Consider the following 12,551-nt stretch of genomic DNA (forward strand, 5'->3'; position numbering starts at 1 on the left):
ACGTCCCAAAATGCTTTACAGCCAATTATGTTTTTTTGAAGTGTAGTCACTGTTGTAATGTAGGAAACTAGGATTGTTTTACTGTATGGTATATAAAGAATAGATCATTCAAAAAATGATCTGCATTCTTCATATACCATACTAGATGATCTTTTTATTAGGAATTATTCCACGATCCAGGGCTCGCTATTGGGAGCACCCTTTACAGGAGCCATATCTTTGGAAAATGGATGGACAGAAAATCACAGGCTGTATGCTCACAGTTTCCTAAAGGTACTTCCTGCTGAGAGCTCAAGATATTAGAATGGGCCCTATTGTTTTAATAGGTGAACAGGTCAGCAATTGAAGTTGAGTGATGAGTTTGGATCTAACTGTTTAGAAGTATATATCCTAGTTCTTAGTCTCTGTTGCCATTTTGTATTTCAGGCCTTATTGAGGTGGATTGAGGAAGATTCTGATCCTGAATTTTTGGTTAGAGCAATGCTGGTATCTCTCAAACCTACGGATGCATTCAAAGAATGGAAAGAGTGGTTGTTGCAGTGTCTGCGACTTTTGGAGGAATGAATTTTAATAAATGTGTATCCCTGAAGGCAATGGTCAGGTGTGGGAATCTTTGGAACTCTTAAGGCTTTCATTGCTTGTGTTGTTGTGTAAGCTCCACTAAATACTTTATGATGTGATTAGGTGCTGAATAACTACAAAATCTTAAATAAGTGGTTTATGTTCTAAATCTGTGGCATTTCTGGTTTGTTATTGGAAGAGTCATGGGATATTTAGTACTTTTTTATTAAGATTTTTAACATACAAAATTGTTGAAAATATTATGCTGTGGATTATCATAATACAGTATTGCTGCTTTGAAAAATTTGTTATGTTTATCATAAGAATAACAAAGTCTTGCTTATATAAGGGGAAGTTCTGCAGTGGTGTGCAGTGGTCATGCATGTTCACAACCAGTACTGAGGGGTTGGGAAATCTCAGGAGTAGGCCTTGCACCTACTTAATGCTGCGATCTCTCAGACTGAGTTATTACAGTGAGACTGTGCTGCTGTCATAACATAAGAAATAGGAGCAGGAGTAGGCCATACAACCACTTGAGTCTGCTCCGCCATTCAATAAGATCATGGCTGAAGTACATTAACTTCACTTTCCCGCCCTATCCCCAAATCCCTTGACTCCCTTAGTGCCCAGAAACCTATCAATCTTAGCCTTGAATATACTCAACGACTGCTCATCCACAGCCCTCTAGGGTAGAGAATTCCAAAGATTCAATGGTAGTGCAGCATAGACTCATTGGAGGCTGAAATTATGCTGGCAAGTTAAAAGCATTTAGAATCTCACTTCCTGGGTTTTCACAGTGAGTTTTCTTAAAGGTCTGTTGACTAGGAGAGATAAATTAGTTTGGCTTCTTGGGTTGCTTTTGACGTAAGAAAACTACTAAGCACTTGATTTGAGTATAAAACAAGGCTTTAATCAACTGTTTCACAACCATGAGCTCTAGTTACATCACTAGTTCCTGGTTACCAAAATGTCCTGAGCCAGCTGGGCCCACGCCCTAGTATTTATACTTTCCTTGGACGGTGCCACCAGCTGGCCACCCAGTGTTATTTCATGAGTCATTTCTACATAAATGGTAAGATTCATGACAGCTTTTGTTGCATTTATTTTTGTCAATCTTGACATGGGAGCAGGCACATTCATGTTGACGGCATTTAAAGGTGGACCCATTGGCCTAGAAATTGAGCCATGTAGTGCCTGTTTTTCAGGCGCTACATGGCCTCCTAAGTCCACACAATGGCAGGCAGGAAGTGCACGCACACTATATTCGGTAAGGACAAAGAAGTAGTACCCTTTACTCGCAGCTGAAGCAGGCATTGGGCCTTTTGCTTATGTGAATAAGTGGCCTAATGCCTGCTTAAGGTCCCTGCTGCAAGATTGGTTTGCCCTGAGGCAACGAGCGCCATCGCAGGCTGGACTCCGGGAAACCAACCCTACAGAACGCCTACCAAAATAAATGGTAAGTTACTTACCTCTGAGTGTGGAGCCGGCAGGAGTGCTCCTCGCGACCCCACGTTTAAACCCCCCTCCTGATCGCCGTTGTTCCTGGCCTGCTTGGCCCTGACCGAGATCCTTGCCTCCAGGCCCCGATCTTGCGGGTCGTTGCTGGCTGCCGCTAACCCCGGCGATCTGTGAAGAACTACAGCACTTTATATTTGTTGGTTGTCTGATTGCATTGTGATTAATATTCTAATGACTTATGTGGATGTAGAGTACGTCAGCGCTATAGGCAAGCTGCTGCTTGTGCAGTCATTGGTATAGTGACATGAGGGATGGGCTAATACATTGAAAACTTTAAAATTAATGCTAATTGCAGGAATAGATATGCCTCTTTCAGCTCTGCTTGGTCTTTTGGATTGTTTTTCAATGTATAACCATGTAACTGAGTGATGTTTCTGAAGTGTTAATGCATTATTATGCAGTTTTTTTTATATCCCAGTCATTTCTGACAAGTAATTTTTTTTTTAACTAGAGAGTTTGTAAATGACGAGCTAAAAGCTTTTAATTAATTCTGCTGTAAACAAACTTGCAGAATGGGCATGTAAATGACAAATGAATTTCAATATAGATAATGTGAGATGGTGCATTTTGGTAAGTTGAATAAGGAGGCTACCTATTCCTTGGAAAATAAGTGTCTAAATGGGGTGGAGGTGCAAAGGGATCTAGGGGAATAGATTCACAAAAAGTATTCATTAAAAGTAGCAACAAGGGTTAAAAAAGCCATAAAAATGCAAATAAAGCACTGGAGTTAATTTCTAGAGGAATAGAATTGAAAAGCAGAGAAGTTATGTTAAACTTATATAGAACCTTGTCTGATTGACTCATGATTTGAGACGGTGGGGTGGCAATATTACATTACTGTATATATGCTTTTAAGTGGTTGCTGTTGTTGTCGTCGATGTAAAAGTTTTTGTAGTAAAATTTGCTCTGACAAAAAGTCACGCTGAAAGGAGTTTGTGGCCTGCTCAGTACAAAAAAAATTAGAGGGACTGACGTTGAACCTCACCAATAGCTATGGGTGTGGAGGGGTGGGGGTGGGTCCTGAGGGTCCGGCGGATGAACCAATAGTAGGTGAGAGGGGGGTGGGTGCTGGATGGCTTCCCCGCAGATAGCCGGCCCGGGAAAGGGAATCAGCAACTCGGTGAGCTGACCTTTTACTGGATTCAGTAGTCCCTTTACCTAAAGATGAGCCCTGACCTGCTCAATGAGACATTGAAAGTAATTGCCGGTTCACCTCTTGGCATTCTGTGCACCCAGAATTTTATTTTGGGGGAAAAAAAACATTGATTCGCACATGCGCGAAAATACAGCGATGTGGAATGTTTTTTGAATCTTGAAGAGAAACTCTCATGCCCCGCCATCTTGATTTCTCTTACAGTTACAAATTAAGAATTTATTTAGCCTGCTGAATGACGACTTGCTCTCCTGCTAGTGGCCCTGTCAAATAAGTGCATGCTGTTTCGCTGTGAGCGGCCCATCTGAGGCAAACAATTCTTGTTGGTAATAATGAGCAAGAAAAAAAATTATCTTGGAAGCGCCCATGGGAAAATTGCTTGTTGCAGAGAATTGGAACGGAGACCTGGGAAAGGTGTTCTCAACTTTATATACACAGCGATCATTCTCCTGGGCTCGAGCCCAGGGTGCACAGCTTCTGCGCTGAAAGATTAATGTTTAACTTCAATTACTTTTTGAAAATATGAGTGGGGTACCTCAAAGATTGACCTTGGGGTCTATAATATTTATAATGAGGTTGTAGAAAGCAGGACCTCCAAGTTTGCAGTCAATTGAGGCAGATCAGATGAGCAATGCAGCCAAATTCAGAATGGTCATTTAGCAAATTGGGTCAGTAGATCCCAAATACAGACCAATGTAGAAAAATATAACATTTGTATGGGAACAAAGAATCATAGAAGAATATTATAGTTATGCAGCAAACTGAGCAATAAAAGACATTTTTGGTCATTGTGGAAGAATTGTTAAAGCCCAGTGCATGGCTGCATTAAAAAAGAATCAAAGTACTGGGTTGCATTAGAAGAGAGATGCAATACAAATGACCAGACATTGTTGTGTTGCATGGGAAGTGGAAGACCTCATTTGAAATGCTGTGTGCACTATTGAACATTACATAGAAACATAGAAACATAGAGATAGGAACAGGAGTAGGCCATTCGGCCCTTCGAGCCTGCTCCGCCATTCAATGAGATCATGGCTGATCTTCGTCTGAGATCATAGCTGATCTTACCAGTTCAGTACCCCGTCCCCGCCTTTTCTCCATAACCCTTAATCCCCTTAGCCTTCAGAAATATATCCAATTCTCTCTTGAAAATATTTATTGAATTAGCCTTCACAGCCCTCTGTGGCAGGGAATTCCACAGGCTCACCACTCTTTGAGTGAAGAAATTCTTCCTCATCTCTGTTTTAAATGATTTGCCCGCTATTTTTAGACTGTGGCCCCTGGTTCTGTGCTCCCCGGCCATTTGGTCATTATCGCATGGCTGTTTGTGGGAGCTTGCTGTGCGCAAATTGGCTGCCGCATTTCTTACATTGCAACAGTGACTACACTTCAAAAATACTTCATTGGCTGTAAAGCGCTTGGAGACGTCCGGTGGTCGTGAATGGCGCTGGATAAATCCAAGTCTGGCTTTCTTTCTGATCTCCATATCCCTTGATTCCCCTAGAGTCCAAAAATATACAACAGCCTTGAATATACTCAACGATTCAGCATCCACAGGCCTTTGGGATGGAGAACTCCAGGTCGCTTTAGCTACCTTAGCAGCGAGAGTGGCATTAACTTTTTTTAAAAAGTCACGCAATAATTTTCCAGAAAATGGAGACGATTGAATGAAGTGTGGCGTGGGAATATTTCAGTTAAAACTCTCCTGAATTTTACATGCAACTCTCACCGGCTAAAAGCTCAACCCGGCATGCAACTGGTTGGGCAGAATTCTACCCACTCTACGACGACAGTAGGTTCCCCATCGACCAGATCTGGAGTTACGTTTAGCATTGCAAGTACGGTCAACAAAAGGCTAACGAATGGGGAGGCACAGGTCGCTGGCCGTGCACAGACTGGTTTAGAGCGAATCCCGAACATTTACCACGAGGAGCAGAGTTCAAATGCTCCCTCGTTACGGCTGCAAAAAATTCCGCCGGCCCCCCAGAATTCCGCACCGTTTCCCCAACCGCTGCCATCCTATGAATGTCAACGCACGGAACTGAAGGAAAACGGTCTGCATTCTTCCTGTAGGACACGCAGAAGGACACCATAGAAAGATATTCTATCCCTTAAGAGAGTGCAATGAGGGCAACTAAAGTGACGCAGGAATTTAAGTTACAAGAAAAATTTGAGGAAATTGGTCTTGTTCTCATTGCACAATACTAGATCTGAAATAGCCTCTCCCCTAGTTGATTCCACATATATCAAGCAGGTGACTAAAATTGTTCACCAGGGCTAACAATTTCATCGCTTTCCATACAGGAAACTAGCAGTGGAATAAGGGAACAGTGCAATTTTATTTCAAATGGCAGGATTCCCCAAAGTCCAGAGCATTATATATTGCAGCCATGAAATCCTGATGGTCCCTCAGTTAGAAGCTCTTTGGATTGCTCACTGCATTCGTTACTGTGGTGGCTGCATGGTTCTGCTTTCTTTCTGGCTCATCTACCTTCATTTGCATGGTGGGTGGGAGCCAATGTGATGTCACGCTGAGAGGCAGCAGCTTCATCCAGTCCTATGCCAACCATGATCCTCCTTCTGGGCCCAATGATCTGTATGGGAGCAGACCTTTGCCAGCAGAGAGATCAGTAAAGCCTCCCTCAAGGTTCTCTTAGTCTGATGGCCCATTATGTTGAAGCTGGAATGATAGTGTGTTGTAGTTGGAGTTTAAGACTTCTGTAGCTGCATTCTGAACTTTTACGGGATATATTACGACTGGAGCCTTCGCTGCAGATGTCCACAGAGTTGCTGAATGCTCCATGATGGACTAGTTCTGATAAGTGGTCATTCACAATTTCACAGATGTAGCTGCTGCTAAAGCTTGGAATGGCATCGTGTTTGTGGATCATATCATGCCAGATTTAATGGAGAAAATCTGAGGATATTCTAAATTCTGTCTAATTACTTTTAAAGATCAGTATTTATGCAGCGCTATCCCTCAGGTGGGGTAAAGTTTATGATGGGGTGAATTAATTTTTTTGGAGGAGTAGAATTTTAGAGGTTAAGCTGTTTTAGCTCATTGACATTGACAGCAAATGTGGCAGAATGTAGCAATAAGATTTTTCAACTTATAATCAACATGGCTGCAAAATTTAGGCCCAAAATCCACATTTTATTTAAATTACCACTTTTTTTTATTACTAGGCCTTTTTAAGTTAAGGAGTTATAAACAACTCTGACAAGCTTCTGCCCAATCACGAGAGATTTAAAATCTGGCCAACCACACTTCCTGTTCTTGCTGTGTGAATTTAAGCTGCGCAGATATTTGCTTTCTAAGTAAGTACTGATTTTTTTCCCCCAAACTTTCTTAAAATGTAGATTCTTAATAGTTTGTAGGACATACGTTTGCAGCAGTTTACTTAGGATTTGAAGGTTTTTTTTAATATATGGGGAACACAGTAATATAGATGTTGATGTAAAATTGAAGTGGTAATTTAGTGAAACATTCTTCTAGCCTATATACGCTTCTTTTGACTTAAACTCTGTTCTACCAAACTGAGTTTCAGATTTTGTGTTCTATTCAAAATAGCACACTGCTAAAGCTAATAGAAGCTTGCATTTTCCGAATGCACATTGTACAATATTATTGTGGACTAAAAAAAATATATTTATTAATTCTCAGGATGCGAGTGTCGCTGGCCAAGCCAACATTTTTTGCCCATCCCTAATTGCACTTGAGAAGGTAGTGGTGAGTTGCCGACTTGAACTGCTGCAGTCCATGTGGTGAAGGTGCTCACATAGTGCTATTAGGGAGTTCCAGGATTTTGACCCAGCTGTGAAGAAGGAACAGCGATATATGTCCAAGCCAGGATGGTGTGTGACTTGGAAGTGGTGTTCCCCTGCGCCTGCTGTGCTTGTCCTACTAGGCTGTAGAGGCTGCAGGTTTGGAAGGTGCTGTCAAAGAAGCCTTGGCGCGTTGCTGCAGTCAGTGCATCTTGTAAATGGTACACACTGCAGCCATTGTGTGCTGGTGGTGGAGGGAGTGAATGTTTAAGGTGGTGGATGGGGTGCCAATCAAGAGGACTGCTTTGTCCTGGATGGTGTCAAGCTTCAAGAGTGTTGTTGGAGCTGCACTCATCCAGGCAATTGGGGAGTATTCATTCACACTCCTGACTTGTGCCTTGTAGGTGGTGGAAAGGCTTTGGGGAGTCAGGATTCGGAGGTGAGTCACTTGCCGCAGAATACTCAGCCTCTGACCTCTTGTAGCCACAGTATTTGTGTGGCTGGTCCAGTTACGTTTCTGGTCAATGGTGACACCCGCCCCCCCCCCCCCCCCCCAAAGGATGTTGATGGTGGGGGATTTGACAATGTTAATGCCATTGAATGTTAAGGGGAGGTGGTTAGACTCTCTTGTTGGAGATGGTCATTGCCTGGCATTTGTGTGGCGCAACTTATCAGCCCTATTCCAAGCCCAAGCCCAAGCCTGGATGTTGCCCAGGTCTTGCTGCATGCGAGCATGTACTGCTTCATTATCTGAGGAACTGAACACTGTGTAATCATCAGCGAACATCGCCACTTCTGACCTTATGATGGAGGAAAGGTCATTAATGAAGCAGCTGAAGATGGTTGGGCCTAGGACACTGTCCTGAGGAACTCCTGCAGCTATGCCCTGGGACTAAGGTAATTGACCTCCAACCACCACATACATCTTCCTTTGTACTAGGTATGACTCCAGCCAGTGGAGAGTTTTACCCTGATTCCCATTGACTTAAATTTTACTAGGGCTCCTTGGTGTCACACTCAATCAAATGCTTCCTTGATGTCAAGGGCAGTCATTCTCATCTCACCTTGGAATTCAGCTCTTTTGTCCATGTTTGGACCAAGGCTGTAATGAGGTCTGGAGTCAAGTGGTCCTGGCGGAACCGAAACTCAGCATGGTGAGCAGGTTGTTGGTGAGTAATTGCTGCTTGAAAGCACTGTCGATGACATCTTCCATCACTTTGCTGATGATTGAGAGTAGGCTGATGGGGCGGTAATTGGCCGGGTTGGATTTGCCCTGCTTTTTGTGGACAGGACATACAGGTTTTCCACATTGTCGGATAGATGCCAGTGTTGTAGCTGTACTGAAACAGCTTGGATAGAGGCATGGCTAGTTCTGGAGCACAAGTCTTCAGCACTACTGTTGTTGGAGCCCGTAGCCTTTGCTGTATCCAGTATGCTCAGCAGTTTATTGATATCCTGTGGAGTGAATCGAATTGGCTGAAGTGAAGGTGGGGACCTCAGGAGGAGACCGAGATGAATCATCCGCTCAGCACGTCTGGCTGAAGATAGTTGCGAACACTTCAGCCTTTTCTTTTGCACTAATGTGCTGGGCTCTGCCATTGTTGACGATGGGGATGTTCATGGAGCCTCCTCCTCCCGTCAGTAGTTTAATTGTCCACCACCATTCATGCCTGGATGTGGCAGGACTGCAGAGCTTTGATCTGATCCGTTGGCTGTGAAATGAACGAAGTACCTATTGCCCTGGAAAATGCCTACTCCTTTGCAAATAAGGACCTCCCAGGCTACAATCCCATCATGGTATGTCCAGGTTCACTGACAGTGATTCTTTTCCTATCTTTGAGGCCACTTCTTCCAGCCACAAGTTCCACATCCAAACCACTTTGGCGATAGTATGATTCTCATCTTTAGGACTCACCTTGGTCTTATTCCTCTGAGCACTTTTTTGTTTCTTTGTGGACCTCACTTCCTACTGCCCCTCCTGCCTCTATTTCAAAGTTATGATTATCTACTGCCCTTCTAAGCCCCTGCCAACATCTTTGCTGGAACCGTTTCCCTATTTTCCTCACTTAGTCTTTGCTCCAAGTGATTCCTCATCATTGGCAAATACAACTTAAATTTCTCTGCGCACTCTTGTGACTTCTCTTCCCTTCTGTCCTCACTTAACCTCATCCTGTATGCCAGCTTCCTGTGTATGGCCACCTGTGAGATTTTACTGACAGGGCCATCTCTGACTACTGTAATCTGTTTTACAATTTATATCTACCAGCCTCAAACCCCTCTACCCTATGCTCTCCGCATCTGTCCCTGGAAAAACAACAGTCTTATCCTCCCCAGATTCCTAACTGGCACCCACTCTCTCTATCTCTCAACTCCTCCTCTGTTGGCCTGCTCAATAGTTGCCTTGCTCGTGCTTTTAACATCATTGTCCCACCAAATCCCTCACAGTTTCCCAGCGCCACCATTCTTCGGGTACAATATCCAGCATTGCAACCTCAAAACTGAGGGCTGCTGTCTTGAGTGCACATGGAGCATGACTAACCTGGTTGTCCACTACAAGATCCACTTTATAGCTGTAGGCTTTTACTATTCTGGGAAAATTCTGACAGGCAAATAAAAATCTAAACTCGTTTTCACCAAACAACACCTCCTCCCTTCTTCTCCATCCCCATCTCTGAAGTTAGGTGCATGGAGCTCATAGATTTCTTTTTTTCAGTCCAAAATTGAAGCTACTGTACCAGCACAGCTGTTTTTACTTCCTCCTTCCATTGTCACTCCAGTCCCTGCCCCTGCACCCAAATCCATTTTCCTTATCTCACTCCACTCCAGTTCTCATCAAACTTGTCTCTATCAGGATTCTCACCATCAACTGCTTCCACGCCTCCCTGAACCAGCTCCTTGGCCTTCACTTAACTTTTCCTCAGCTTTACCTCTCCACCACCTCTCTCGAACCTTCAACTGCCTTTGTGCTGTCAGATTTTTGTTAAACATTCTGTTTTGGATGAGCTACAGTTTTCTCCAGCTAAGCATTGGAAAGACAGAAACCAACATCTTTGAACCCTGTCACAAATTCTGTACCCTTGTCACCGACTCTATCCCTCTCCCCAGCCTCTGTCTCAGGCTGAACCAGAATGTTCGCAATCTTAGCGTCCTATTCGACCCTGAGGTGAGCTTCTGACCCCCTATTTGCACGAATGCAAATACTGCCAACTTCTGTCTTGCCTGCCTCTGTCCATCTGCTGCTGAAGCTCTCATCCATGCCTTTGTCACCTTCAGACTTGATTATTCCAGTGTCTGTTGGCCAGCTTCCCACCTTCCATAATTTCACCTTATCCAAAACTGCTGCTCGTATCCTATACAACGCCATTTCTCTCTCACCCACCAACACTGTCTTCACTGACCTACATTGGCTTCATAGGACAAAGTCAGCATGGTTTTATGAAGGGGAAGTCATGTTTGACAAATTTGCTGGAGTTCTTTTGAGGAAGTAACATATAGGGTGGATAAAGGGGAACCAGTGGACGTATTGTATTTAGACTTCCAAAAGGCATTTGACAAGGTGCCACACAAGATTATTGCTTAAGATAAAAAATCACGGGATTGGGGGTAATATTCTGGCATGGATAGAGGATTGGCTATCTAACAGAAGGCAGAGAGTTGGGATAAATGGTTCATTCTCGGACTGGCAATCAGTAACTAGTGGTGTTCCGCAGGGTTCAGTGCTGGGTCCCCAACTCTTTACAATCTATATTAACGATTTGGAGGAGGGGACTGAGTGTAACATATCAAAGTTTGCAGATGATACTAAGATGGGAGGGAAAGTAGTGAGTGAGGAGGACATAAAAAACCTGCAAGGGGACATAGACAGGCTAAGTAAGTGGGCAGAGATTTGGCAGATGGAATACAATACTGGAAAGTGTGAGGTTATGCACTTTGGCAGGAAAAATCATAGAGCAAGTTATTATCTTAATGACAAGAAATTGGAAAGTACTGAAGTACAAAGGGATCTGGGGGTCCTGGTGCACGAAACTCAAAAGGTTAGTATGCAGGTGCAGCAAGTGATTAAGAAGGCCAATGGAATGTTGGCTTTCATTGCTAGGGGGATAGAATATAAAAATAGGGAGGTATTGCTTCAGTTGTACAAGGTATTGGTGAGACCGCACCTGGAATACTGCATACAGTTTTGGTGTCCATACTTAAGAAAAGACATACTTGCTCTCGAGTCAGTACAAAGAAGGTTCACTCGGTTAATCCCGGGGATGAGGGGGTGGACATATGAGGAGGGGTTGAGTAGATTGGGACTCTACTCATTGGAGTTCAGAAGAATGAGAGGCGATCTTATTGAAACATATAAGATTGTGAAGGGGTTGGATCGGGTGGATGTGGGGAAGATGTTCCCGATGATGGGTGAAACTAGAACTAGGGGCATAGTCTTAGGATAAGGGGCTGCTCTTTCAAAACTGAGATGAGGAGGGACTACTTCACTCAGAGGGTGGTAGGTCCATGGAATATGCTGCCCCAAAAAGCTGTAGAAGCTACATCATTACATAAATTTAAAACAGAAATAGACAGTTTCCTAGAAGTAAAGGGTTATGGGAAGTGGGCAGGAATTTGGACATGAGTCTAGGTTCGGATCGGTCATGGCCCTGTGGGTAGCGGAGCGGGTCCAGGGGCCCTGTGGGTAGCGGAGCGGGCCCAGGGGCCGTGTAGCCTGATCCTGCTCCTATTTCATGTGTCTAATTCTGTTAGATTCAGGAGATGGTTCTGTGATAGTAGATTGGTGGTTAGGATCAGATCAGCCATGATCTTATTGAATGGCGGAGCAGGCTCGAGGGGCCGATTGGCCTACTCCTGCTCCTATTTCTTATGTTCTTATGTACTCCTCACATTTAAAATTCTTATCCCTGTGAAATCCCTTCATGGCCTTGCCCCTCCCAATTTCTGTAACCTCCTCTAGCATTACCTCCCCAACTCTCTCTTCCTCTATCCTTGGCTTCTTGTGCACTTCTTCCATTTCCTCCACCAGTGGTGGCCGTGTCTTTAGCTGCCAAGACCCCACTCTGGAATTCCATATCTAAACATCTCCAACTCCCTCTCCTCCTATTAAGCTCCCCTTATAAGCCTCGTCTTTGACTGGTTTTGGTGCATCTCTTAATACCTTCTCCTTTGGCTCAGTGTCGATTCTTATTCCTTAAACCTTGTGTCAATGGAAATAAAAACGGGGGGAGATGTAAAACGAGCTGCTGACTCGCCATTCCCCGTTTTACACTAACGGACAAAGGTAAGATCTACCCCGCTAAGTGCTTTGGGACATTTTTCTGTGTTAAAGGTGCTTTACAAGTGCGTCGTTCTTGTAGTATTTGCTGGCATCATTAACTACCTTCTTTTCTTACTTATTGTTCCTCCTCCTTCAAAACTGCTGTCATCACATCTTCTTTAAAAAGCTACCCTTGATCCCACTGTCCTCTCCAATTACCACCCAATCTTTAGTTTATTTTTTCATGATGCTTGAATAAGTTATAACCATCATTCTCCCGAAGATTCCTGTTTGAATCCC

At 43.8% G+C, this 12,551-nt stretch overlaps 1 protein-coding gene across 3 annotated transcripts in view; it reads left to right on the top strand.

Annotated features, from left to right (window-relative positions):
- The window catches only part of LOC147102833 (archaemetzincin-2), a 133,510-nt gene that overhangs the window by 24,907 nt on the left and 96,052 nt on the right, over positions 1–12,551 (top strand). Inside the window, exon 7 of one of the 3 annotated variants that reach the window (XM_085963713.1) lies at positions 427–3,035. The exons of 1 other annotated variant lie outside the window; for it this stretch is intronic. In XM_085963713.1, coding sequence (XP_085819839.1) covers positions 427–564 — 138 coding nt within the window. In that variant the 3' untranslated portion in view covers positions 565–3,035. Of the gene's footprint in view, positions 1–426; positions 3,036–12,551 lie in introns of those variants that run through there. One more of the 3 variants, XM_085963712.1, reaches the window with a different exon arrangement.

Source organism: Somniosus microcephalus, chromosome 21, assembly GCF_052327205.1.
Source record: "Somniosus microcephalus isolate GS21.2 chromosome 21, FLI_Smic_1.0, whole genome shotgun sequence".
Lineage (NCBI taxonomy): Eukaryota > Metazoa > Chordata > Chondrichthyes > Squaliformes > Somniosidae > Somniosus > Somniosus microcephalus.